At 49.0% G+C, this 27,567-nt stretch overlaps 2 protein-coding genes across 5 annotated transcripts in view; one reads left to right on the top strand and one right to left on the bottom strand.

Moving 5' to 3' along the window:
- Nucleotides 1-8,724, top strand: part of Sh2d7 (SH2 domain containing 7) — a 9,177-nt gene extending 453 nt beyond the window's left edge. Inside the window, exons 2-5 of the mRNA XM_076851214.2 lie at nucleotides 2,915-3,080; nucleotides 3,335-3,535; nucleotides 4,657-5,313; nucleotides 6,762-8,724. Coding sequence (XP_076707329.2) covers nucleotides 2,915-3,080; nucleotides 3,335-3,535; nucleotides 4,657-5,313; nucleotides 6,762-6,812 — 1,075 coding nt within the window. The 3' untranslated portion in view covers nucleotides 6,813-8,724. The remainder of the gene's footprint in view (nucleotides 1-2,914; nucleotides 3,081-3,334; nucleotides 3,536-4,656; nucleotides 5,314-6,761) is intronic.
- On the bottom strand, nucleotides 8,435-27,567 carry Cib2 (calcium and integrin binding family member 2). Of its 4 annotated transcripts, XM_076851216.2 has the most exons (7): nucleotides 27,310-27,362; nucleotides 22,804-22,838; nucleotides 16,871-16,993; nucleotides 14,257-14,368; nucleotides 12,461-12,608; nucleotides 9,529-9,724; nucleotides 8,435-9,124 (listed from the first exon to the last, which is right to left on the bottom strand). In XM_076851216.2, exons 4-7 carry the CDS (start codon nucleotides 14,323-14,325, stop codon nucleotides 9,103-9,105), a joined length of 435 nt encoding a protein of 144 aa, XP_076707331.1. In that variant the 5' UTR covers nucleotides 14,326-14,368; nucleotides 16,871-16,993; nucleotides 22,804-22,838; nucleotides 27,310-27,362; the 3' UTR covers nucleotides 8,435-9,102. The 4 variants fall into 4 exon arrangements, with proteins under 4 accessions (XP_076707331.1, XP_076707330.1, XP_076707332.1 ...); XM_076851215.2 differs by lacking the exon at nucleotides 16,871-16,993 and having other exon boundaries at nucleotides 27,310-27,445; XM_076851217.2 differs by lacking the exon at nucleotides 22,804-22,838 and having other exon boundaries at nucleotides 27,310-27,397.

Raw genomic sequence — 27,567 nt, 5'->3', positions numbered from 1 at the left:
AGGAACACCCAGAGAGGAGGGAAGGGGCATCTCAAGACAGCCTTGAAGCTGGGAGTGGTGGTGCACACCCGTAATCCCAGCAGCTTGAGGGTTGAGATAGGAATATGAAAAGTTCAAGACTAGTCTCAGCAACTTATGGAGGCCTTAAGGACTTAGTGAGATCCTGTCTTTAAATAAAAACTAAAAAGGGCTGGGGATGTGGCTTAGTGGTCAAGTTCCCCTAGGATCAATCCCTGATACAAAAAAAAAAAAAAAGAAAGAAAGAAAAAGAAACTTCTGTAGATCAAGAGGGGTGATCTGGGCAGATGCCCATTTTCTCTCTCTGGAGCCTAGTCTGGAGGTGTCAGGACAGTGAGTAAGGACCTGTGCTACTGGCTGTATGTGGGATGCTTGAGGTCTGGGTTAGGGTAGGGCTCTGGTGATATAAAGGAAGATGCAAGGGACGAGGACAAAGTCATTGATGGTGACACTGGATCCTGACCTGAGAGTAGGTTGAGCTGAGAAAGGCAGAGGAGGGAAAAGGCTCCGTAGGCAGGGAAGGAGGTCAGGGCTGTAGGACAAACTTCAAATGCCTCAGATTCTGATTCCAAATTATCACACCCCCAGACACCCCTAGTTCAAATCCTAACCTTGAGTAAGTCTCTGCTTCTGTGTTTCTCTCGTCTTTTCTGTAAAAATGGGAATGTTCTCCTACTTATTTCATAGGATTGTTAAAAGCGCTCAAGAAATTGATGCATTTAAAAGTACTTGGCATAGTACATGGGATATAATAAGGATTAAAGAAATGTTAGTCATTGTTAAAATAGTTATTTTTAAGCTATGTGCAGGACACTATGCTAGGCACTTTGAAATATAAGTCAGAAGTTTCCAAGTGTCTTTTCTGCATCCGGTATTTTTGTTGTTGTTGTTGTTGTTTTGTTTTGAGTTTTTTTCCTCCAAATGAGATCTTAGGCAGAATTCCAACTTATAAAAGAGATAAAAGGGGCCACTCAAAAAAGTACAGATAGACACATAGGACAGAAGAACGTGCAGAGAGTGTGCCATGTTTGGTTACCTGATTTACAACAGAGGCACCACTGCAATTCCTGTTTTTTCAATAATTAGTATGGGAGCGATGGGATAGCCAAATGAAAAAAAAAATGACGCCTATCTCACACCATGTCCAAAAATTAACTAATTCTAGACAGATCAAAGATCCAAAAGAGAAAAGCAAAACAACGTTTCCAGACGAAAACAGGAAATTTTCTCATAAGTATATTAAAATGCCTTTGAAAATGGGATAAGCAAAGATTAAACAGAACACAAAAAGCACTAAACATTAAAAAAAAAAGATGGAGAAACTTGATTCCCTTAAAATTAAGAATTTCTAACAATCAAAAGATTATCAGGGAAGGAAAGGCACAGTCTTGGGGAAATACATATAGGTAACAAAGGACTCATCTGGAATATGTAAATGAGGCAAAACCAAAACAATTCAAAATATAAAAGCAAAAGATTGAATAGGCACTTCAAAAAGAAATATCCCAAAGCCCCTAAACACTTGAAAAAATGTTCAGAATCATTAGTTATTGGGAAAACAAAACCACAAAGAGTGGCTGAATTGGAGGGACAGATGATACCCAATAACTGGTGACAATGCAGAGCATCTGGCGCTCTCCATACTTGGCCACAGTGTTAGAAAACAATTTGGCATGCTAGATTCAGGTGTACCCTTGACCTACTGATTCCTTGGTATAGTCTCAACAGAAATGAACTATACGAATGAGAATGTTCACAGCAGCTGTATTTATAACAGCCCAGATCCAGATATAACTGAAATGTCCATCAACACAATAAGTAGATTGTGGATTTTTCATTAGATGAAAAACTGCACATAAATGGGGTGGGGACTAATTCAACACAGACATGAATAACCTCCACAAAATATAATATTGAGTGAAAGAAGTTAGACACAATAGAAATTTTGTATAATTTCATTTATGAAGCTCCATAAAGGGCAAAATGAATCGTGGTGGTAGGATTAAAACAGTGGCTGCTTTGGGGGCAGTGACAGGGAGGTGCCCAAGGCAGCCTTCTAGGGGCTGAAGAGTTTTCTACCTCCATCTACATGGCAGTTGCATGGGTGTGTACCTATATGGAAATTCATTCAGCTGTGCATTTGTGATATGTACACTTCACTGTCAGTTATTCCTCCATATAAAAGGAAAATGATGAGGGTGGGACACTTTAGGCTGAAGGGGGTGGTGGGAAATGAAACCTCATGGTTTCAGTTAGGGTGAGGCTGAGTTGTAATGGTGTAAGGTTGACATTTATTTAAAATTTTGGTATTTTGTTCATTATGGAGTTTTGCATTCATTTTGATCTAAAATACTGCATTATTTGGCCGGGCATAGTGGCACATACCTGTCATCTCAGCAGCTCAGAAGGCTGAGGCAGGAGGATCGCGAGTTCAAAGCCAGCTTCAGCAAAAGTGAAATGCTAAGTAACTCAGTGAGACCCTGTCTCTAAATAAAATACAAAAGAGGGCTGGGGATGTGGCCCAGTGGTTGAGTGCCCCTGAGTTCAATCCCTGGTACCAGGAGAAAAAAAATATATTGCATTATTTGTTCTCCTGATGATTGAGTATTTTGGTGCCCCTTTAAATTTGCACCAAGGATCTGCCCTAGTCCCGACCCTGACCTCCTTGACTCCACCAGAAGAGCTTAGGCACTTCCCAGGTCCTCAGGTTTGGAAACCTCTTCCCAGCTCCCTGAGGAGCACTCCCTGGCTCCAAGGCAAAAGGGTGGCCCAGATCAAGTTTGCACTGGACAGATAGCTGGAGCCCCTCTCCTGCACCCAGGCATGGAGTTCAGACCCCAGGCCAAGGCCAGGATGCCTCTGGCCAGCAGCCCAGACCACCCGTGTTTGTGTGCAGGGGCAGCGATCGCTGCCGGCATTTTGTTATCAACCAGCTCCGAAACCGTCGCTACCTCATCTCCGGTGACACCCTCAGCCACAGCACCCTGGCCGAGCTGGTGCGCCATTACCAGGAAGTGCAGCTTGAGCCCTTTGGGGAGACCTTGGCTGCTGCCTGCCCCCGGGTAAGCACCCTTCTTCCGGGGTGAGGGTGGAGGGGCTGGGTGCCCAGGTATGGGAGTCCATCACTTGGACACATGCTTTTTCTAACCTTCCCTATTTACTGCCATCCAGGGGCACTCCATGTGGGGTCATGGTCCCTATCCGAAAAGGGGAGAGTGTGGCAAAATTTTATCGGAGGTCAGGAATCTGGTGGGAATGTTTCGAGGCTGGCAGGGAGTGTGTGACCACAGGCCTGCTGTGTTCCCACTGTCCCCAGCCAGAGGACAATGATCTGTATGATGCTATCACCCTGGGCCTCCACCAGACCAACCTGGAAAATCCACCCGCATCCCCCACAGTGGTCCCCGACAAGGCTGCCAGCCCCTGCCCCTCTGCAAAGCCCCAGGTCTCCTTCCTCCACACAAAGAAGAGCCTGGATGTGAGTCCCTGGGACCCCTCCAAGGAGGAAAGCACGGAGGTGAGGAGGATTCTGGGCCGTCCAGGGTGAGGACCTCTAGACCAGCAATGTGGGTGTCACGTCACAGTCAGGCCTTGAGAGGCCATGCTGGCCAGTCCCTTCAGCTGCAGAGGGGGGACACCAGTCTGGGAGAGAGGCAGGCCCAGCTTGGAACCAGCCAGGGGTTCACCCATGCCAGGGCCTGCCCCTGCCAGTGGGATTTGTTTCAAGCCTGGTCTTGGCTGTTTTCTCACTATATGACTCTGGGCAAGTTATGCAATCTCTCTAAATCTTGGTTTACCATTCCTGAAGTTCTTGTGAGGCTACACTGAGAGAATTGGTATGAAATAACTAAATCCCTTAGTAAACTATAGAGTGGGGTGCCTGTGGCCAATACTTCTTACTTCACAGCACCCCGTGGGAGGGACTCAGATTTCCTTCGCTATCCATCAGACCATAGTATGGCTCACACTCTCGCTGCACTCCATTCTCTTTAAATGTCCCCTCCTAGTAAGGTCCACTTAAATGGAAAAAAAATTTTCTTTCCCACCTGCCATTCTAACTTTGCTCTTCACAGTACTGATTGTGATGTGACACCACATTATACTGTGATCAAGTAGTAGCATACAGTATATAAAGTCCCCTTATTCTATGTAATAGAGCCTTGTGTTGCCCATGTCCAGATTAGAACATAGGCTCCCAAGGGCTGATCTTGCTTGCCACTGAGCCCTTAGTGCCCAAGACTGGCTGGCACATAGCTGGTGTTCACTAAGTATTTGCTGAAAGGATACACCAGTGATAGAATTGGGGGTGGGCAACTCTGATGGGGACAGCAGTAAGTAGGTGGGTTCAGGGGTTCTGAGGGACCAGTGGACCACACTGGAGGCAGAAGGAACAGGGCAGACTAAGCTTGAGTAAGGACTTGAGCTGGTGGCCAAAGGCCTTAAATGTCAAGGTGAAGATTGTAATCCTTGAGCACGAGAGCTGGCAGGGACCCTGAATGTCATCTCCTAACTCTGGCATGTAATAGGTGAACTGAGGCCAAGACAGGGGCCTCAGCTTATCTGAGAGAGTCCAGTTAACCTGAGGGCATCCTAGCAATGGGGTACCCTTTAAGAGGTTCTCTGTCCCTCTCTCCCCAGACCCCCATCAGGGTACCCCCCCTCCCTGAGAGGAGTACCTCCCTCCTGGACGAGTCTTTTTCAGGCCCCAGTGACATCATCTACGCAGACCTGAAGAAGATGAACCAGGCACGGCTAGGCCCGGGCACAGAAGCATCCAGCAGGCATGGGTCAATTCCAGCTAGCAGCCAGGCCTGCTCCCTAGGCAGGGAGGTTCTGAAGAGACCTTCAGATGGAGACCAGAATAGACCTGATGGCCCAGGGCCTGCCCTCTCTGGGATGAGCCCCGACCAGGGCTCTATCATGTCTTCCACGTCCTGGGGGGTTCTCCTGGCCCCCAGTTCTGAGGTCCTGGGATCTCGGGCTGCTACCTGGAGGCAGGGGTTTCTGAAACAAGGTCACGAGGCTCAGTCCTGCTCCCAGGGCAGCTCTGCAGATTCCTATGAGCTTGTTGGGACAGCAGACCAAGGAGGCAGTCCTTATGAGCAGATTCCAGCTTGTTGGAGTGGCTCAGTCAGGCCTCCACATCCTGGGGCCAGTCCCACATATAGCAAACTGTCAAGGCCTGTGGACTGTGGCTATGAGAAGATCTTGGGGACCCCAGAGCTCCCAGAGCCTGGGAACACCTATGAGCAAATCCCAGCAGCCAAGAGCAAGGAGTCTGGACGAACACACAAGGTGAGCTTTATGGGTGGGATGGGAGGCTACCTGATCTTAGGGAACAGCCGGTGACAGTAAGGGGACCTGTAGCTTTTAGGCATTGGCAGGTCAGGACACTTCCATTGCCCACAATTTTCTAGCCCTGACATCCACCTGGTGGAGATAGTACCGAGAAAAGCAGCTGCTTGAGTGTTAGATGGGGCCTTCAAGCCCATCTAAGAGCTTTCTCTGCAGCAGACCAGGCTCTCTGGCCCTCTCTCAGCCACTGCAGGGGCCTTGGAGCTCTGAGAAATGAAGAAGGGCCCCTTAGCTCTAATCATGGTTGAGCCACTCCTAGTTTTGTAACTTTGGGCAAGACAACTTCCCTGGCAGCTAAGGTTGCCAGATTTAGCATGATAAAATATAGAGCATATAAGTAAATTTGAATTTCAGATAAACAATAAATATTTTTTAAAAAAATATCTCAAGTAACTGCAATTATTCCCTATTTATCTGAATTCAAATTTAACTGGGCATTCTATATTATTTAGCAACCCTATCCAGGACCTTTGTTTCCTGCTCTGTAAAATAATGGGCCGATCCTCTGGTTGTATCCAGCAGCATCTGCCCAAGGATAGTGCTAGACATCCTCTTGCGCTCTGGACACAGCACAGAGAAAGCTCTTGGAGGATAGGGCTGTTAATTCTGAGGGTTTCTAATAAGGAAGAAGAGGAAAAGTTGGGGATCTGGAGAGCAGAGGGAAGCAGTTGGGGATGGGGCTAGCCCAGGGTTCCCAGGGAAGCAAAGGAGGCCTCCTGTGCCCTCAGCTCTGGCTGCACTCTGCCTATGCCTGGCAACAGTGGGATCACAGAGTCCCCTGCCTGTGGGCATGGCCTCAGGCTCAGGCACTAGAAACCCTAGACACCCTGAGATCTTAGGTGAAAAGCCTCCAGGGAACCCCTCCAGCAACTCCCTAAGGGCAGGCTGAGCCCATGTCCCCCCACACAACAACCTCTGAGGTCCTGACCCTCCTGGGCCAGTCAGTGGGCAGTCCTATAAGGACCTCAGAAGCCACATCCCATGTCTGCTGGCTGTTGTCCTGTGTCTTCTCCTAAACCAGTGGCCCTGGGTCAACCCTTCCCCGATTCTGCCTCATGAATGCAGACTCAGGGCCCTAGCTGGGGAGCAGAACTTGGGGTTAGAGCACTTAGGGAGTAAGCTGAGCTTTATTTTCCACTTTTTTTTTTTTTTTTTTTTGGTACTCCTTCCTCTTCCCTCTTCTTAACCAGAGGCAGGTGAATCCTTCTGCCCAAACTGAGTTTCAGGCACTGAAAGAGGCTTGTGGGAGCAATCATCAATATTCCAACCTGGCCCCATTTCCTGGGCTTGGACCCCAACCCCAGGCCAATGCTGATGGGTCTCTAAGCCAGGGTCTTTCCTCCCCTGTTCAGGGACCCCAGGTGCCAGCATCTTCTCCTTTATTGCAGCCTGACAAGCTCCGGAGGCTGTTCTTCGCAGACAAGAAGGCTAAATTCTGAGGAAGGCCTGGAATCCAGTGGGTTTCCTAGTATCCAGGCTATGCCATGGATTATTGTGAAGCCCTCAGCTCACCTGCAGGTGGCCCTCGGGAACCTTGGGCCCAACCAGTGCCCCAGAGACACAGACGGGATGCCTACCTGGGAAGAGGTGGGAGGGACTTTCCAGCCACCTGCAGTTGCTGGCTGTGTCCTGTTTTCCCAGGGACTCCGGTTCATGCAGAGGAGGGAATAAGACCAGAGAATGGGTACTGGTCAAAGACAGGGGCCAGCAACCCTATTTCTTAGGTGAACATGTAGAGGCCTGGGCTGATGGACAGAGTCCACTTGCCAAACATATGGCAGGCCCTGGGCCAGGACAGACATTTTCCTAACAGGCTGAGTGACATCATACAATTGCTCTTGAGAACAAAACCAGTTCCCCTTCTCAAGGACCTATCAGCAGGAAGGAGGGGAGGGTCAGGAGCCATATCCTTTGCTTCTGTTCCCTGGGGACCAGAACAAGAGGCCAGGGATGTGGCTACAAAGACCCAGCCTCCAGGCCATGGCTGTGACCCTGGAGCAGGCCAGGCTCCCAAGAACTGCTCCTTGGCTATTCCCTGTCCCCTATTTTGATCCCAGCCTCACCGTGCATGCTGGGCAGATCCTAAGAAGCACCAGTCCAATCTCTTTGTGCTACAGATGAAGAAACTAAGGCCTAGACAAGAGTAGGCCATTTGGTACCACAGAGCTGGTCAGGGCTTGAGCAGACACTTCTTAGTTAGACAGGATCCAGTTTGAGGTCAGCCTGAGATGGGCTGCTGGGTGACATCTGGAATCACCCAGTGGACACCTAGTAGCCATCCCTGTGTGGCCAGGTCACCCTCACCTGCCTTCTGCTTTCAGCCAGTACTGACCTTTGGACTGGATCTTAGACTCCGCCCATGAGACCCAGCTACAACCTGGTGGCCCTGTCTCTAAGGAGCCCTCAGAGTCTTGTCTAGACACCAGGTCTGGACACAGGGCACTCAGGTCTCTTGCTCTGATCATTCCCTCGGGCCAGGCTAGCTCTTCCTGAGATCCTTCCTGTTTTGTCCTACATCCTTCCTCATCCATGTGCCCCCACCTCTATAAGGGTGAGCACCTGGCTAGCTGTCCCCCTCTGCACTGCCTCCAGAGGAGACAGAGACCACAATTAACCATCTCCAGATGGAAGATCATAGGGCCCCCTCCTCTCCACCCCAGACCCTGGGCAGACTTGGCTCAGTGCACATTTGTAGGGAAAATCTATCCTTAGGGGCACTTGGCTATGCAACTTTCCCATCAGAAAAATGGGCTATGAATCCCTACTCTGGGAGGAAGAGTTGAAAGCAAAGGTGCTAGCCCTAAGTCCACAAATGTTAGCGAGAATTATTGTTATGAGTGAAATGGAAACAATCCTCCTCTGTCCTTTGTGGGGCTCACTGGAAAATGTGAGGCATAGGTGTGGTATGCCTTCCTCCCGAAGGCACAGCACTGAAATGAAAGTCAGAGTCAGGCAAAAGAGGTGTGTGTAACCTTGTGAGGCCAGGCACTCTCAGTGGGATTTTAAGGACCAGGAGAATAGGTACCACTGAACACTTCCTAATGTTGGCAGACACCGAGTGTGTGGGACACAGAGTGTTTTACTACCAGGAGTTCACAAATCTGTGGACAGCACACACCAGTGAGGATTCCACATCACTGGGGAGGTTGGATAGGGTGGTGCTCAAACTCAGGGACAGACAGGGACAGAGCCCTTTGGACCCACCGCTCACACAGCTTCACATTGGGGAGTGGTGGGAAGAGGAACAGGCCAGAGTCGGGCACAGCTCAGCCTTGGATTTTGGAAGAAGATTGTACAGCTCATTAAAACCCTGACCTCTCTCTCTCTTTTTTTTGTATTTGCCCTGGGTGACTGGGGTATCAACCCAGCACATGGTCAAGTCAGACCCCACCACTTTCTATTGGGTTTTCTTCTTTCCCTTCCCAGGGGGGACATTTCTGATGGGGAGAGAGGGGTGGATGGAAGGGTCTGCTCAGGGGCTATGTGTCCTGGGGCTGGACCACTGGGAGTCCTGGGAAGGGTCCTACTCCTCACAACCCACTTCTCTCGTTAAGGTTTTTTTTTTTTTCTTTTTCCTTTCTTTCTTTTTTGCTGAAAGGGCCACAGGAAATGTTCATGGGTGTAAACCCCAGAGGCTGCCATTCCTCTCCTGGGAAGCATGCAGCCACACCTGTATAGGCAGCAGAGCTGGGTGGTGAGCTTCCAGGTTCTACAGCCTTGGCAGTGTCCTCAGATCCGGATGTGGAAAGTGCTGGAAAGAGAGCAAGGAAAGGAGAGGGTGAGGGGTCCTGGATGGGGCAGGTAGAGGCTCCTTAGGAAAAAAGAACTGGCCCACCCCTGGCCAGTTCCTTAGGGTAGCCTGCACAGAGGCACAATTAATCACCCCAAGGGAAGGAAGGTTCAGAGGAACCAACAGCTATCCTCCAGGTTTCCAGCACCCGTCATAACTGAAGGTCTGTATCCTTCCCAGGAGAGTCTGGTCCTTCAAAGAACAAGGCCAGCCACACATGAAGGGGATTTGAGCCTTGATGATGACCTATTGCTTTCTGGTCTGTACATCATTAACCATGGAGGTACCATAAGAACAGTCCTCCTGGATGTGGCCCCAACATTCTGATCTTCCCTCCCCAAGCCCAGTCCCTGGGGTGACAGCACCTGAGGAAATCAGGGGCCTTGGCGATCATGTCCTCAAAGTCAGCAAAGCCCAGCTTGCCGTCGCCATCTAGGTCAGCTTCCTCTATGACTTTGTCACACACGAGCACCACCTCGTCCTCATCCAGCTCTGACTTGGTGAGCCGGGCCAGTGTCAGCTCCAGGTCCTCCTTGCAGATGAAGTTGTCAGTGTTGAAGTCTGTGGGGTGGGTGGCATGGATTGGAGATGTTTAGGCCAGGGGTGGGTTCCTTCAGGTCTGGTCCTATAATACCCCTTCCTCCTTGCTGGTCACACTGACCTCTCCAAGCCTCAAAGTCCCCAAAGCATTTCTAGGCACACTTTAGGGATACTGGATCTTTGTGCCAGCTGATGGGGTGCAAGAGGGTCTCACCCATAAAATATGGCTTAAATATCCAGTTAACAAGTTAATATTCAGAGTACCTACAAAACCCTACAATGACTATATGTAAACCCAGTCAGAGACAGTTCCAAATCTGAGGCTCTCCAGGAACTTAGGGCTCAGGCCAAATGTCCCTTCTGGCCTTACCCCCTGTGGGCTTCTAGAGCTGAGGAAATCAAAGCTCAAGAAGGCCAAGTGACCGACTTAAGATCACAGAGACAGTCAGAGATGGAACAGAGATTCTGACTGGGGCCTATATGACTTTAAGACCTCTGCTTTCTAAATGGGACCACATTGCCTAAGGCAGGTTTCAAGTCAAACATGTAGTCACACATCATGTTGTACATGATAAACACATACAATTTCACCTGTCAGTTAAACACACACACACACACCAAGTCAGGAGATGCAGAAGCCCCTCAGAGGCTATTGGCTGGCCTTCATATGCACAGAGCAGGGAGCATGGTTTGATTGTACTGAAAAAAGGCACTACCACTGCCCCACACAGCAAAATGATTCAAGGAATGAGCTACACAAAGGATCATCATGGTGATGAACTCCACCCCTCCTCACCATTCTCAGCCCAACTGCCAGATCTTTCACCTGCAGTTTCTCCTGCCTGGGATGCCTTGCCCAGCAAACACCTGGGGAAGTTTCCCTCAAATCCCCCCCGCCCCAAGAGGGGCTTTCTAGACATAAGGGTCCCCTTCACTGAGCTCCTCCTGACACAGCTGCAGATTAGCCTACTAAGCTAACTGACATTAATGGTAGTGAGGAAGAGAATAACTGCAATATGAGCACAGCATGCTTTTCCTCACTTAGTTTTTAAATGATACCTACTAGATAGGTAGACCTAGAATTCCCACTCTACAGATGAGAAAACAGAGTTGGATCAGAGGAGACCTGCCTGAGGTCCCCAGTCGGTGCTGGTACTAGAGCCTAAAGCCCTTGGGAGTACCCTGTACTGTCCACCTCCACACTTGCTTGTGATGGCCTCCAGAGCAGGCACACGTGGGATTCATTTTTGCCATTGGAGGGACACGCAGGCAGTACTCTGGAAAGACTTGCTGGCTGGCTGGATTCCTCTGCCCATTTCATGAAAGGAAATTGAGGCCTTTGTGTGCTCTTCCCCGACTTTGGTGGACAATAACCCTTCCCAGAAGCAACATGTTGGGGTCTAAGTTTGGAGGGATGATGGGTGCAATTTGGGAAGCATTTTATATGGTTCATACATGAACCATGAAGCCACAGTTTGTGGAGGGTGGACAAGCAGGTACTGTCTTTCTCATATGCAAAGACAATGTGAGTGCACAGATATATCTAAACCAAAATCCTTTGAAATAAACACGACAATTACAAAATGAAGTCATCCCCTAATGGGTCCCATTGCATTAGAATCCACCAGCTGCTCCAAATACCAAGGACAAATTTGTCATTGGCTTCTCTGGTCTAGGGAAGGTTCTAGCCCCTCCTTGGACTTCAATGTCCCCCATCTAAGGATAGTCTGAGGATTTGACACCAATGCCCTTGTGCCTGTTGGGCTCATTGCCTCTGACACAGCAATGTAAGCTATGTGAAGTTGTATGCTTTTGAGACTCCTGAGTGCCCAGCGCCCTCTGGTGGCCAGTGAGACAACGGGGCAGAGGGTTGTGCTGTGCTAGGGTGAAATGAAGAGCCCCCTTACCCTTGGCACATTGGGGGCCTCTCTTGCTGCTCAGCCTTCCCACCACGGGCCCACACCTCCTCTCTGGGCCCCAGATTCAGTCTGGCTCCTGTTCACACCCCAAAGTTTCTGAGAGATCTTTCAAAACACAGCTTCCCTTCCCCTGGACACCCTGCAGTACCCGGTGCCCTGAGCATTAGACCCAAACTCCCAGGCTGGCTCCTTACAACCTGGCCCCAGTTTACCTCTCCAGACCCACACTGCCACAAGCCCCATCCTGTCCCAAACCTCTTTTATCTTATTAAGTCCTGTGCCTTCCTGTTTCTCTGAGTCCTTATAGGCTGCCCCCTCTGCCAGGGCTTAACACTCCCAAGTGTCCAGTTGCCAAATCTTCTCAAATCCTCCAGGCCCTGATTAAATGACATCACATGTGACTCCCGCCTCACACTAACCCCAACCCATGGAGGGCAAGTCTCTTCCTTCTCTGCTCTTAGGACCCCTGAGGATGGCTCTCAGGCAGAATGTATCCCTCACTGCTCCCATGCTGGACCAGCATTCCTTTTTTAAAAAAAAAAAAAAAAAATATATATATATATATATATATATATATATATTTTTTTTTTTTCTTAGTTGTTGTTGGACACAATACCTTTATTTCACTTATTTATTTTTATGTGGTGCTGAGGATCGAACCCAGGGTCTCACACATGCAAAGTGAGTGCTCTACCACTGAGCCACAACTACAGCCCTGGACCAGCACTCTTTAGAGGTCAGCCTTGTTGTTCTTGGTGTCTCCCATGGTGGGAGCCAGCAGTAACTGGATGGCCAGATGGCCCTGAATACCACTTCCCTGCCTCCAGACCCTTCTTACCATAGATCTTGAAGGCGTAGTTTGCCTTGAGCTCTCGGGGAGCTGACTCGCAAAGCACGGAAAACATGTCCACAAAGTCATTAAAGGTGAGGTTCCCTTCGCCATCCTCAGAAAAAGCCTCCACGATCCTTTCCTTGAAGGGATTCTCCTGAGGAAAATAATCACAGCAATAAGCAGACTGCTGACAGGCAGCGTGGGCTTAGAAAAGCCTCTGAGCCTCCATTTCCCCATCTGCAAAATGGGAACAGTAATAGCACCTACTCCAAAGAGTTGCTAGAGGATTCAAGGAGTTAAAGTATGCAAGGCCCAGCATAGAAGCATTCCATCAGTCATGTCATATAACTAAACAAGCTCTCCAGCTCAGCAGAGCCTCTGTGCACTCATGGGAGGCAGGAGCCGGGCCTTGTGTCATTTCCCAGGGCAGCTCACAGAGGCTTCTGCCTTGATGGATAGGGTTCTGTCCTTGGCAAGAGAAGACTTTCCCTGGCATGGGCAGCTCAGGTCATGTCAAGCCAGGATGGTGGGAGCCAGAAGTGGAGCCCCAAAGGGTTGGATAACAGGACAGGACATGCTGTAGGAGTCACAGAGATGGTTCAAATACCAGGCCTGCAACCAATTCTCCCAGACCACCCCCAGTACTGCCTCCCCCGGGGGCTGTACACTGACTCCTTTCTCTAATACCAAATCGTGCAGAGTCCCACACTCCTGGGTTCCTTCCATCACAACTGGGCTAGCACTTGGCCAGCCCCACTCAGTGCCCAGCCCAGAGCTCAGACACAGAGCACATGGTTTCTGCCCATGAGTGCCTTATGCTCTCCATGACCCTTTGAGCATGGTCTCCCACCCCTCTTTAGGCCAGGCTGGTGCTTGTCCAGAGGCAAGGCTTGGGCTCACTGTCTCTCATGACTCCAGTCAGCCAGGTGCAGTCCCATGAGGATGCTGGGTAATGCTGTGGCCCCACGTCCTAGGAGAGGGGTCATCTGCAAAGCACCATGGCATGTGGAGTTGCACCCAGATATATTTCTCCCCACTTTGGAATTGGGGATCAAACTCAGAGGTGCTCTAACTCTGAGCTACATCCTGGCCTTTTTTATTTTTATTTTGAGACAGAGTCTCACTAAGTTTCTCAGGCAAGCCTTAAACTTGCAATCCTCCTGCCTCAGCCTCCTGAGTTGCTGACTTACTACAGTGTGCCAACACATCCAGCTCCAAAATGTTTCCTTAATGTTGAAATGCACTTTACATATTCTGGGTGAGGAACTCATGAAATGAAATGAAATGAAATGGGAGGTTTGAGGACCAGCCTCACCCAGGAGCTAGTGAGAAAATAAAATGTTGACTTACCCCAGATGCACTGAACCTGAATCAGCATTCTGAAAAGATTTTCAGGTGATTTGTGCTATGTTCAATTCTGAGAAGTGAGCCATGGATGCCCACGCTGACCTTGCAAGAAGCCACAGCCAGACAAAGAAGAGACAGAAAAATTGTCTAAAAGGGCAGATATAACATCTGTCAAGTACAGAGGCCACTTCATGAAGGGGCAGGCAGGTGGGCACAGGCCAAAGGCTGAGCAGCAGGGCAGCCACTGATCCACAGTAACCCTACTGATTCCCCACATTTATTCATAAGAGTGCAGATGAGAAAACTGAGGCATAGAGAGGTTCAGTGGTCAGCTCAGAGCCACAGAACCACAAAGAGTGCAGCAAGGATTCACCCAGAGCTGGGTGCCTCTGCTGCCCATCCAGAAGTGCAGATTCCCCATCCCCACAGTCCAACTGGGAAGGCCTCTCACATACCCGGAGTTCCGGCATCTGGATGATGAGGCTCATAGGCACATGGACAATGGGGCTCTTCCTGTAGTCCATCGGAACAAGGTTGGGGGCCAGTTCGTAGAACCGTGCATGAAGCCTTTGAGGGAAACAGAGGAAAAGCACTGGAGGGGGTGCCACCCTGATCCCCCAGTGGACCAATGCTGCTCTGTGTGGGCCTCTGCCCCCAAAAACCTACCTCAGCTCCGCCCACAAGACTGTGAAGCTTGGGAGGGAAGAAGATTCTGCCTGAACCCCTGTGCTGACAATCAGACTGTGTCCAGACCCTTCCCGTTTCCACTACACACACCCCATCACCATCACCCTCATCCTTGGGACCTTAAGAGTCTTCTGTGCTTCACGCAATATGCTGAGACTTGACATGTCACCTTACTTGATATCCTCCTTATCATTGGGTAGAAAGATGCATTGTGACCCCATTTTATAGCTCAGCAAATGAAGCTGAGGATAAGAGTGATTTATCTAAGGCCACACAACTAGGACATATAGAGCACCAGGGAACAAATCCAGAACTGGAAATCCAGAGTAGAAATTCTTAACCACTCTTCTTTCTGCCACTCCTGGGGGTCTGCAAAACCAAGGCCCAGTTCCCTCTTCCCCAACATGGGCCCTCAGGGTTGGTCTCTGAAGAGCTCCAGCAGCCCTTACATCCTCAGGAAGCCCCTGTGAATGGGTTACCTGCAACTTGCCTAGAGCAGGGAGCCATCAGGACCAAGCCCATTGCCCTGGGTCCAGCCCTCCTCACTGATGGCTCAGTTTGCAGGCTCCCATCCCATCTCCTGCCCTGGACTCAGGAGGCCACGCCCTTCTGGAACACAAGACCACTTCAGCATGCTGCATGGACCCTTGGGGATGAGAAGCATCCTGACACCATCTCATTATCCAGGCCTCCTTTGCCTTGTGTCCCTTGGTCCAGGTTCCTGCCATTCCAGAGAATAGCCTCCATCCCAAGGCCGGTAAAATTGCATTCATATGAATTGTTTCAATGAAGTGCTGCTGGTAAGAGGATTGGGGGAAACAAGTGATCCTCTAGGGGCTGAGGTAGGTAAACCGTCCAAGGTGAGGCCACAGGCTACTAGGATTAGATCAGGTATGGCCCCATACACCTGGGCCTGGGCCTGGGCTGTCCTACCACCTCAAGGTCTGGGTCAGCCCAGGTCTTCTAAGTGGCCCAACTCTGAACCTCTCTTAGCAAATCCTTCAACACAGCTACCTGAACCTCACTGGGATCCACCCAATTCTTGGTGTTAAGCAGAGCATTTAATTACTTCCCCAGCTCACACACAAAAGGAACTCAGCTCCCAGGGCTCACTTGTGCCAGGCCCTGAGCTAAGGCTGTGAGAGTTATTTTTCTTATTTTAATTCCCATACCATCCTGAGAGGTAGATATTAGCCTCCTATTTTTCAGGTGGATAACTAAGGCTCAAGGGTTAAATGCCTATTCCCTACTTAAACAACCAGTGAGAAGTGGGGATGAGACTTGAACCCAGGATCTCCTTGTTTCTCCTGCAAGTCAAGCCACTCTGGCAAGCATGTATGTCATCAACACCTGGTTCAGAGATTGTCCAGGGCAAACGAAAAGCAAAATGCCACAAGCCTCCTTTCCAGCCACCCATCCTCTTACAAGGGCCTGAATTCACAAAGCTCCATGACTTGGAGGAAGCTAGAGGTGGGCAAGCCCCGAGAATTTATCCCTTGGGTGTGGGAGAGTCAACAAAAACCAGGGTGTCAGGATCAAGTGGGGATTTTCCATAAGAGGGTGCTCAAGGACTTTCTTTGCTTCTATTTCCTGCACTGAGAAAAACACTCCCCAAACCCTACAACCACAAATTGTTTTGCAATCCATATATTGACAGATCCATTGTGTTTCCAATTTTTATATTTCCCACTTGACTCTGACACCCAATCCACAGTATGTGTGCAGGAGTATGATGCTCGGCTATTTCTGGGGGCCGGCTTAAATCTCCATTCACCCAATAAAGAGTACTGAGTTCAAGATGATTTATATATCTGTCTTATACATCTAGGACCAGAAATAATATTTGTGCTACTTGAATTGCTCCAGAGCATAAGACAAAATGTGAAGGCTGGCTTAAAGCCTCATGTCAGGCTGCAGCAGGAGCCTAGGTCAGGCTGAGGTTGGAAACACCCTCTCACTAGCAGAGTGGCTTTGGGTAAGTGGAGTAATCCTTGAAAAATAAATGGTCATTGTACTGTCATGTGTAACTAATTAAAACAAATTAAAAAAAAAGAAAAATAAATTTCCCTTTCAGAAATGGGGGCCACCCTGCTCTTGTCACACTTATGAGAACTAAACAGGATGATGTTCATAAAACCACCTGGTTCTTGCTGAGTGATGGTGGCACACACCTGTAATACCAGTGACTTGGAAGGCTGAGGCATGAGGATTGCCAAGTTCGAAGCCAGCTTCAGTAACTTAGCAAGGCCCTCTGCAATTTAGTGAGACTCTGTCTCAAAAATTTAAAAAGGCTTGTTAAGCACCCCTGGGTTCAATCCCTAGTACAAACAAACAAAAACAAACAACCATCCTGGCTCTCAACTGTAGCTATTAGCATGTTACCTGACATGTGTGGGGCTTCCTGGAAGGAGAGGGTTTGAGAGAGGGGCTGGAAATGCTTCTCCAGGGTTGAGGAGGTTCTGCTAGGGTGGGAAGGCAGCTTCTGCCCTAGTACACAGATCTGTCCTAAAATGATGAATAATGTTAGAATTTTTTTCTTTAAGGTAAACCTAAGAAGAATTTGAAAACCTAAATCACTCTGGAAGACAATCTAAACATTGTCACCATTCCCCCAATAAAGGGTACTGAGGACAAAGTGACCTGAGTTCAATCCCCAATACTCCCCCACAAAAAAACAAAAATCATACTTAAAATACTGGAAATAAACCCATAAACGTGGGATGCCTATAATCACCATTATTATATAACACGTTCCCTCTGGAGTGCTAGTTAATATAATTAGTTAAAACAATAAAACAGTACATACAAATGTTGGAAAGAAGGAGGCAAATCATCATTACTTGTTGGAAAACAAAAAAAAAATTATATTTGAATTAGAGCTTAGAAGATTTTCTATGTAACAGCTTTCCTATATATCAACATTAGCCTAATAACAAATGATTAAAAAGACCTAATTCAGTGGCTGGGGATGTAGCTCAGTAGCAATGTGCTTGCCTAGCAAGGGTGAGACCCTGGGTTTGATCCTGGGTACTGCTAAAAACAAATAAACAAACAAAAACACTAATTCACAATTTTAAAGAAGCAATAAAACAAAACCAGCTAAGTATAGAATTAATATGAAATGAATACTAAAAACATGAAACTTTATCAAGGGGTATAATATTTTAGGTAGTTAAGATAATTAGTGTATATTCCTAATAAGAAAGAGTTAATACCAGGAGCTAGGGATTTAGCTCTCCGGTAAAGCACTTGCAAAGGCCCTGGGTTCAATCCCTGGTACTTAAAAAAAGAAAGAAAGAAAGGCAATACTCTAATGATGCTGTGTTTTACTTTTACACAGTACTATAAAGTAATTAAATTAAAAGCTGAATTAAAATTTAGAATTTTGTTACCAACATGTACAAATTAAAAGACTTTAAATTATGCATCTGGATTTGCTAATTATGCTGGGACTGAGGAGCAACTGTTTCTGCAGCTGCTAGTTTTAATGAGCCCCAGACTGGGCAGCTTCATTTATTTACAGTGCATGCTGGCCCGCAGGCAGCTGTGTTTCAGACTCTTAGGTTATTCAAGTCAGAAGACAAAAAGACCTGTAACGATAGTGTGGGCAAAATTCAAAAGTCTTAAAATTCTACTTTGATCCTGAAATCTTTATTTTAAGGAAATAATCTCCAATATGCAGTTACATGAAGGTGCCTCAGAGATAGTCACCACAGTACTAATTAAAATAGTGAAAACTTGGACACCTGGATGTCAGCTAAATCAATCAAGGGACACTCAGTAAACACAGCTATTTAAAATGTTCTAGAAGAATACCTAATGATCTTGAAAGTTGGGTGGGGGTGTTGCTGTGGCAAAGCACATGCTTACCAGGCAAGAGGCCCTTGGTTCCATCCCCAACACCAAAGTCCAAAAAAGTTGTTCACACAATGTAAACTGAAAAAAGTAGAATGTACAATAGGAGTCCATTTAATAATTTTTTAAAAGCTTGTATAAAAAAAAAAGAAATACAGAAAAGAAGATTGTTTACTAAAATGTTAGTAGTGGTTGTCTTGGGTAGTGAGGGTGGGAGAATTCCAAGTAGCTCTTAGTTCTCTTTAAAATCCCATTGACATGGCCCTCTTTTTTATTAGCTATTTTTAGTTTTTTAAAAATAGTGCTAAAATAGCAAAATTTACCATCTTAACTACTAAAATTACTTTAAAAATTTTTTTTAATTATAGATGGACACAATATCTTTGTTTTATTTATTTATTTTTGTGTGTTGTGCTGAGGATCGAATCCAGTGCCTCACATATGCGAGGTGAGCACTCAGCCACTGAGCTCCAGCCCCAGCCCCCTAAAATTACTTTTAATGGTAATAAAATGCACATAAAATTGACTACCTCGACCATTTTTAAGTTTACATTTCATGGTATCAAGGGCATTTACACTGTCAGGCAAACATTACCACTACCCATCTCCAGAACTTTCTTCATTTTGCAAAACTGAAACTCTACACCCATGATACAGTAACTCCCCACTTCCCCCTCTTCCCAGCCCCTGGCAACCACCCTTCAACTGTGTGTCTCTTTGAATTTGACTATTCTGGGTCCCTCGCAAAGGTGGAATCATACGGTACGTCTTTTTGTGACTGGCTTATAGCATCATGTTCTCAAAGTCTATCTAGTATTGCATGTGTCCCAATGCCTCTGTTTTAAGGCTGAATAATATTCTTTTCCCCGTGTATACTGTGCTTTGTTCAGCCATTCATCTGCTGAGGGGCACTTGGGTTGCTGCCACCTTTTGGCTACTGTGAATAATGCTCTAAGGACATGAGAGTACAAACTTGTCTTCAATTCTTTTGATTATATACCATAAATTGAATTGCTGGATTGAATGGAAATTCTATTTTTAATTTTTTTGCAGATCTACCATATATTTTCCATAGTTCTTTTGTAAATTCTTACAATTTGTCTAAAAAAACCAATTTTAAGCATATTACAAAACAACATTGTTTGACTTTTTGATAAACATAAAATAAAATAAAAGATAAAACAAAATATTAGCAGTCATTATTTCATGGGGGGGGTTAGGATTATAAGGTACATTTTTTGTCTTCTGTTGACTGGATTTCCTTTTTCTTTTCTGTGTGTTTGTGTGTGTGTGTGTGTGTGTGTGTGTGTTACTTCCTGGGGATCAAACCCATGGCCTTGCTCATACTAGAAATTATATTCTAATTTTTTTTACAGTAATTTATATTAGATGTGCAACAAAAAATTAAAAGTAACTAAAAATAGATTACACAAAGTTTTTTAAAGGCTGAGAAAATAAACAGTAAAGTAACAACAAGATGAACACCTGGGGTTACTAACTTGGTGAGCCTTTCTCTATACCCAGGGGACAAGGACTCCTAAGCCACTCATGCACAGTGTAACGGGGGACACCATAGTTGAAGCTTCAAGCATCTGATCCACAGACAGCAAGGAGGCTGAAGGGACGGGTGGCCCAATGGGGTGGGCTGCCCATTTGGGCTCAGAGAGCAGATAGAAGAGCTGTGTTTGGGGGAGCAATTGGATCTACCAGGGTAGGGGTGGAGGGAGTAGAGAATCAGCTCTATGGTTATCTGTGACTCCGTGTCACTGACCCAAGGCTGCCAGAAAGCTAGGCCCCAAGCTGCAAAGAGCCTCCTGCTCAGGTTTCCTCCTCGCCATCTGGTCAGTACTCAGGGTGCAGCTTACCAAGAAAACCATCCGGGTGGGGGCAGGGTGGCTGCACTGAGGTCTTGGGAGGAGGGCAGACTAGCAGAGGCTGGGCCTGGTCAGTCTGGCCCTGCTGCTGCCCTGCTGTGCATTGCTGGGCAGGTCTTTGCTCCTTGCCCTTTCTGGGCTCCAGGTCTTAGTTGTGCTGCCTGGACTTGAGATGTAAACAGTAGGGGGGGGGGGTGCTTCCCTGGGTGGATAGGAATCAGTCACACTGGCCTCTACTGGTACCCAGAGAGAAGGCTGGAGAAGAGTAAATAAGCTGATACTAAAAAGGAACCAAAGTGGCCATGCCTGGTTCCTCCAGGGACAGGTAATCCCACCTCCTGCCTTACACCTGAAGGTACACAGGTGGGCAACAGAACTCCAAGTAGCTCTTAGTTGTCTTTAAAATACCACTCACATGGCCCTCCCAGAAAATAGTCCCAGCAAACACTGCTGTCCCTACCCTGAAGATGTGGCAAGGAGAAACATAAGGTGCCACATAGTAGGGACCAGATGCCAGTCTTCGTCCCTCCCCTTCCCCACATGGTCACTTCATAGGAAAAGCACTGAGTCTAGTTCTGTGGGTCCTCAATGATTAGTAACATAGAGTCTGGGCTTGAATACACCAGTGACAAAGCAGTGGGGTGGGTGTGTCCAGGTGTGTGGAGAGGTCCTTCACTGCTTTTGGGACCTTAGCTGTGGCCTTTGCTCTGCTGTTGAATTATAAAGGCTGGGTACCAAAGGGTGCAGAGGTGGGCAGATGAGACTGCAGAGAGCCAGGACAGTCCTCCCAAAGCACTCTCACTGCCTGGAGTCCCTCATCTGCAAAGAGGCCAGGAACACCCCCAGAGGTCTGTCATATTGACTCCCACTCCTAACCTTGAGCCACTCTTCCCTCGTCCCCCCAGGGGCAACCTTGCTGCTCTCAGTAAAACCACAAGAAGGGCAGGGATCAGCCGCAGGCCTGCTTCCTTGTGACAGCTGCTCCTCAGGCTGGATCCATCTCCGTGGCCAGGCCGTCCTTCACACACACACTCTTTAAGCCCTCACCAGTGATTTACAGGGGCAATCCCAGGAGCAGCCTGAGAGTCCCAAGTCTTACTTGACAACAAGTTCAAGGGAAGCTGGCATCTGAGCCCACAAACCCACAGAGCACCATTAAGTTGTAAGAACTCTGTGTGATCACTGGGCTGGCAGGGAGTTGGGAGGCTCCCCAGAGAAGGGAGTGACTGAAGCTGGGTCTGGAAGGAAGTATGGCATGAGAAAGGGCACCCTGGGCAGAGATGGTCAGCACAAAGACTTGGGGGGAAGGGGCTTCGGTGGCCAGAATGGAAATGGTTGTGGACCTAAAGGAAAATCAGTCTGGGTCTGGCATCTACAAAGTGGATGTTGGGAGCTCCTCACAGCAGAGGACAAATGTGGCAAGGCTTAAATGAAGCTTTGTGTCAAAACTCTGGAAGGTCAAAGATGCCACCAGAACACCAGGAGCAACTGCTGCAAGATTACATTCTGAGAGCCATCTTGTCCCAATGGGGTCCTCACCCTCACAACACTCAAGCTCTGGCCCAATCCCAGTTATCAGATACCACGCTGGGGTTACTGCCTCTCGACAGCAGTCCTGCCATCCCATTTCCCAGAAGCAGCTGAGACTCAGGCAGGGTCAAACCTGACTTGAAGCCATGGAGCTGGGAAGTGGAAGGAGAGCCCTATCTCTCTGAGGGGATGGAAGTGGGGTACACCTCACCCCCCTCAGGGGACAAGTTGAAATGGCAGCCTGCGAAGAGAGGAGCACTGCCTGTCCAAGCAGAGTGGTTAGGGCAGTGACAAACTACAGAACAGCTATCTTGAGAAGCTGCACCAAACTCCAGCCCCAGCCTGTCCATCGATCTCCAAGGAAAGTGATCCTGAGACTTCTCTGGCTTTTAATGCCACCTGATAGCCTGAGCAAAGGAGCCCAGCCAGGGCTATGGAGGAGGTTTCCTGGCATTCTGTGATTCCACTGTCTGGTCCTGGGGCTCTGAGACTACCAAGCCCCTTCATTTTCCTGTCCAGGACCACCCCCACAACCTGCGAGGACAGGGAAGGAAGGAGATCCCTGGTTTCTGGACATCCCAGGAGTCAAAGGACATCAAAGCTGGAACTAGAGAGGCCTAACAGGGGATACTGTGGTAGTAGGCCCCAAGATGCAGGGACACAGCAAGGGACCTGAAGTCAGAAGCCAGGTCTCCAATCCCTGGCTATGTACCTTGGGCCAAGTTGCCGAGTCCCATCTTTAAAAGGGGATAACAGAATCTTCTTGTTATAAAGTCACAGTGAAAATTAAATGAAAATGTACCTGAAACCCCCCCACCCCAGAGTCTAGCATGTAATGAGTGGATGCTCCCTCCATTCCTGGTAGGAGGATCAGGGCCTTGGGAGCAGTGGGAAGTTCTTGAGTCCACAAGGCAGGCGTTGGGTATAGCTAAGGCCTCAAATGCATTCCGATGCTCTTTCTCAGCTCCAGCTTCTACAGTCAGCCCACATGGGGTCCCCGGCCCCACCCTTGCTGCAGCCCCAGCCCCAAAAGGGTGGACAAGAAGCCACACTTACTTGAGGATGTCCTTCTTATTGAAGAAGGTGCAGTCCTGTGGAGGGAAAACATACACACACAGTGGGCTGTGCGGCCCAAGGCTCCTTCCTTTCTCAGAGCCCTTGGGCCACAGGTCCTCACCAGACAGCCCTGTGCTGGGGGCAGAAGAGACTCTATTTCCCCTCCCACATCTGCCCACTGGCCTGGGAAGCCAAAGCATGGGTGGAGTGGGGCTGTGAGATATGCTTGGGGGTGCACAGTAAAGAAGGAGCTGGAGTTCACAGGTTGTCTTAAAGGCCAGTGGAATAAGCTATGAGAGAACGGGAAGGTAGCTGGGACACAAAATTCTGACCTCCACTGAGGCCACCACATTACACTAGTTCAGGTCCTGAGGATGGGGCCTCATGGAGGTGTGCAAGGTACACTGTGCATTCTGGATGGTCATGGGAAGCAGCCCTATGTTGGGAGACAGTAAGTTCCAGGACTGTGGACAGAGGAAGCAACAGTATATATCCAGTGTCTGAAGCCACAGAAATGGGTAAGGTCACACAATGGGAAAAGAGGAGGGATGGAGGACTGGGGGAAGAGGCTGTGGAGGAGGAGGATGGGCAGGGAGCCTTGGAAGCATCTGGACAAAAGAAAGGGTGGAGGCTGCTAAGGAGGCCCAGATGGGTTACCCAGAATGGGCAGCACTCAGCTCCTGAGGTCATACAGATTATAACCTCCTAGGACTTACCTGGTGGCCTGGTCTGCCTATAGTGGGTAAAAACCACTGGCATCTTTGATGGTGTCTATTTATTTATTTATTTGTCAATGGACCTTTATTTTTTATTTATTTGTAGGCAGTGCTGAGAATCGAACCCAGTGCCTCACACATGCTAGGTAAGCACTCTATTACTGAACCCCAGCCCCAGCCCTTTGATGGTGTTTTTTATGCCAGGCTTTGGAGGGAAGCAAAGAGGTAAAAAGGATCCAGCACTTCCTAAAATAGCCGACGGAGAAGGCCTTTTATGTGTATCCTCCACTGTTGGGCTCCTCTGTCTTTGTCCACTGTTGCAGTACGAAGGAAGAAGGCCTCTTAGGCTCTGCAGAGCCCAGAGCCTGGAGGGCCTCCTGGGGCCATATGCTGAGCAGAGCTGCTCTGATGCAGGGTGAATGGCTGCAGCCCAGGCTTGCAGACAGCCAGGCTGGCCTGGATAAGACCTGAAACCTCTGGACATCAGGTCAATTGGATTGCATGTTGAGGCAGGCCAAGAATGATGCCCATAGGATGCCCACAACAGGGAGGGCTCCATTGGGCACCTTCAGCTGGGAATAGTTGGTAAGAATGTCCGGGTCCCATGAAGCCCAATAAATCTGTCCTTCTGAGCAACCTGCAGCTCTCTGGGAGTTAGATGAAGGACTCTATGCTGCCTTGCCCTTCTTGGAAATGTAGGTGCTGCTCCTGGGGGGACTTGGCTTTGCTTTTGGCAATGGCTCCTCTGTGGGAGCCATGAAAGGCTCAGGTTGGGGAAGCAGTGGCTCCACCTTCTACCCAGCAGGCAGAAAACTCCTGCCTGGCAGGTCTAAGACTCAGAGAGGCTGGGAACCATGTGGGCTGATACCCTGGAGACCTGGTTCAGGCAGCCTGACTGAGCCTTCCAGGTACAGATGACCCTCTGCTGCAGGCTGGTTCTGAGGTTGGAAGGTGCCAGTCACAAGGGCCAGGACTCTGCTAACTAGCCAGGAGGGGGTTGTTGGCAGACCTGGAATGAAGAGGTCCTGGTTCCTGATCTCCTCTCTTCTGATCTGTCTGCTCCCTCCTCCCCTCCCCTCTCTCATTGGCCCTGGGTTAGAAAGGAAGTATTCAGGTCCTGACCCAAGGGTTCTACTGGCAAAGATGCAAAAGATTCCCATTTAAACCTGGGCTCTTATCATGATTACTACATCTCTCTACATCAATGGTTCTTAAGATGGGGTGCCTGGACCAGCAGCAGCACTGGGACCTGAATTTTCAGAAGATCCCTCCTGTCCTTTGTTGCACCAGGAGTCCATATTCCATAAATGGTTCCCTAGGGTCTTCTACAGCAAGAGGGGACTGGCCAGTGAAGTCAATGCAACTCTTTGTTCATGGATTATTTTCATAGAAAAATTTTGTTTTATAATGATGATATACAGTGTCCACTGAAAGGAAAAGGGAAGAGAAAGAACAGAAGAGATGAGATAGAAGGGGAAAGAAGGAAGAGGGAGAAAGAGTGAGAGAACCAAGGAACTGTGGCAAAAGCCAGTGAGTGGCTGGGGTGGAGGGAGCAGACAGGAGGGGTGAGGAAGGAGCAGTTAGACTTCTCATTCCCAGGAGACTGAGGAGGTCTGGACCAGGGCTGGGCCCTGGGGTTAAAGGAGAGGTACCCAGGTGAGTCACAAAAGAGACTTATTCTTAACTGAAAATGGGGGCTAAAGGAAAATGGAGAGTTGGAATGGCTGGAAGAGCAGCGGTGGGTTCTGGGAAAGGTAGTGAGGCCTGTTTGAGAGTTTGAAGGTTCTGGGGAATAGATTTACAATTCAGAGTGACCTAGACAGAAGCTTAAACTTTGGGAACCAATGACACCTGGGAACTAGGAAGAAGGCACCCTTCCTTAGGAAGAGAAGACTGTCAGGCTGGAAGTCCCAAGAAACCTGGTGATCACTTGGGGCAGAGGTGGCTATAACTCAGGGTCACCCCATCCAGCACTGGCTGGCCATGTTGGACAGCCAGAGGGAAGGAGATGGGGCCTCTCAGATCTCATGTCTCTCATTTCTCCCACCCGCCTGGCAGGGTCTAGCCAGGCCTGGCAAAGGATCAGAACCCAACACTGGGACTGGCTCTGATGGGTAACCCAATAGGCTGGTCTGAGTGGGAACCCGGGCTCCCTATCCCCGCCCCAGACCATTGTTTCTGGGTATGGGCTGCTTGCCCATGCCTACCTCTAAGCTTTTATTCAAACTGCCACCTCCACCTGGAATGTCTCCTCATGCACTGCTGAGTAAAATGCACCCATCTTCCAAGGGCTTATTCAAGCACTGCACTGTTTCTAAATCTTGCAGACAAAGCAAAAGCCAGCTACCTCCAGGCATTCCCCTGCTTGCTAACACTCCTCCCTAGAACACACTCCACACCTGCCTCTATCACAAGGGCCATAATGGAGGTAAAAGTCTGTCTCACTTAAACTTTGAGTGTCTTCTGGACAAAAAAGCACATAGTCCAGCCCACTTCATCCCAAAGGAAGAAAGCCAGCCTTGGGTTTGCTATTCAAATTTCTAAGTGAGACCTGAATGTCCAAGGCTCCTTAGCCTCTGTTTACTCTCCTATAAAATGGAGCGAATGATCCACCTCACTGTGATGGTCAAGTGAGTTGATGCGTGGAGGGCATTGACTACAGTGTCAGGTATACATCTAGCTCTCCATAAATACTCTCTTCCTTCCTGAGCTTCACAAGAGGAACTGAGAAATCTGTGTTACTGATAAGTAGGAGATAAAGGGGCACTTATTTTACCTTCACCCACATCAAAGGACCCACACTTCAAGCTCGCTTTCCTTCATGCCAACACAAATATTCATGAAAGCTCCAGGTATCTACTATGTTCCTCTCTCCCAAGACAGTGGTGACAACAGGGTCCTGTCAGTCCTGCCTGGGGGAGTCAGGGGAGGTATCAGAGTAAGGCCTTGAAGGCTGGGAGAGATCACCTGGAGACAGGTGTCTCAGGCCCAGGAAACTGTACAGAAAAGAAAGAAACGAAAGGAGGGAAGGAGGAAAGAGCATGGCCAGTTGGGGGATTGTAGACTGTTCTGAGGTAGTGGCAGTGCAGTCAGTAGGCAAGGGACCTGGAGAAATTGAGGCTGCAGAGGTAAGCTGGGCAGTTGGCCAGGGATCCTGGTAAGTCAGGGGTGGGGGCTTCATCTACAAGAAGTTTTTACATGGGTGGGAGGACAGTGGGATCCTGGATCCTGACAGCTGGTACTGGAACCTAGAAGGATCTAAGGAGTGCTATTGGGGGTGCTGACAGAGATTAGAGAAGTGGCCATGTGAGAATGGTACCTGACTTACCTTCTTGTTCCAGTTATTTCCATGTTGGGGCCAGAGGGATAGACTCCAACAGATAAACAGCCCAACTTAAGACCACAATTAGGGCTATAAAACCCCACTCCCAACCCTTCTTGGGACTGTGGGGACTGACAAGGCTTTCTAACTCCCCATCTCAATGCCAGGTAGTCGCTGGGAGGGGTGGCTTGGGTCCAGCTTGGACCCAGCATTAAGGCTGGATGGGAGAGAGAGGAAGGGAAAGGGAGCAAGGTGTCCCCGACACAAATTTCCACCTGGAAAGCACTGTCGTTCCCCCGGCGGGGAAACTGAGGCTCCGAGAGGGGTAAGTCACCAGCCCAAGGTCAGGCTGCGCGCTGAAGGCAGGAGTAGGATTTGAACCCCAGAGAACTGGCTTCCCCGCGGTCTCGGAAAAAGACAGGAGGGGCGGAGGGCGCCGCTTCAGGGACCGGGGCGCGCCAGGCTCACCTGGTAGTTGTCCAGCTGCTCTTCGGTGAAGATGGTCTGCTTGTTCCCCATGGTGGCTGCGACGCCGTCGTTCGCCCGCGGGTGCGCCGCCTCCCATCAGCGGCCGGAGGAGCCGGGAGCCCCGCGCCCCGCGCCCCGCGGCCCTCTCCAGCCCCACGGCGGGCAGCGTCCCCCGGCGGCCGGGCCCGCCACCCCGCCCCGCGGCTCGCCCTGAGGAGGTTAGCGGGGGCCAGAGGCGCCGACCGGGACCCGGCGTGG

Source organism: Callospermophilus lateralis, chromosome 3, assembly GCF_048772815.1.
Source record: "Callospermophilus lateralis isolate mCalLat2 chromosome 3, mCalLat2.hap1, whole genome shotgun sequence".
Taxonomy (NCBI): domain Eukaryota; kingdom Metazoa; phylum Chordata; class Mammalia; order Rodentia; family Sciuridae; genus Callospermophilus; species Callospermophilus lateralis.
This window is presented reverse-complemented; position numbering and strand designations above follow the sequence as displayed.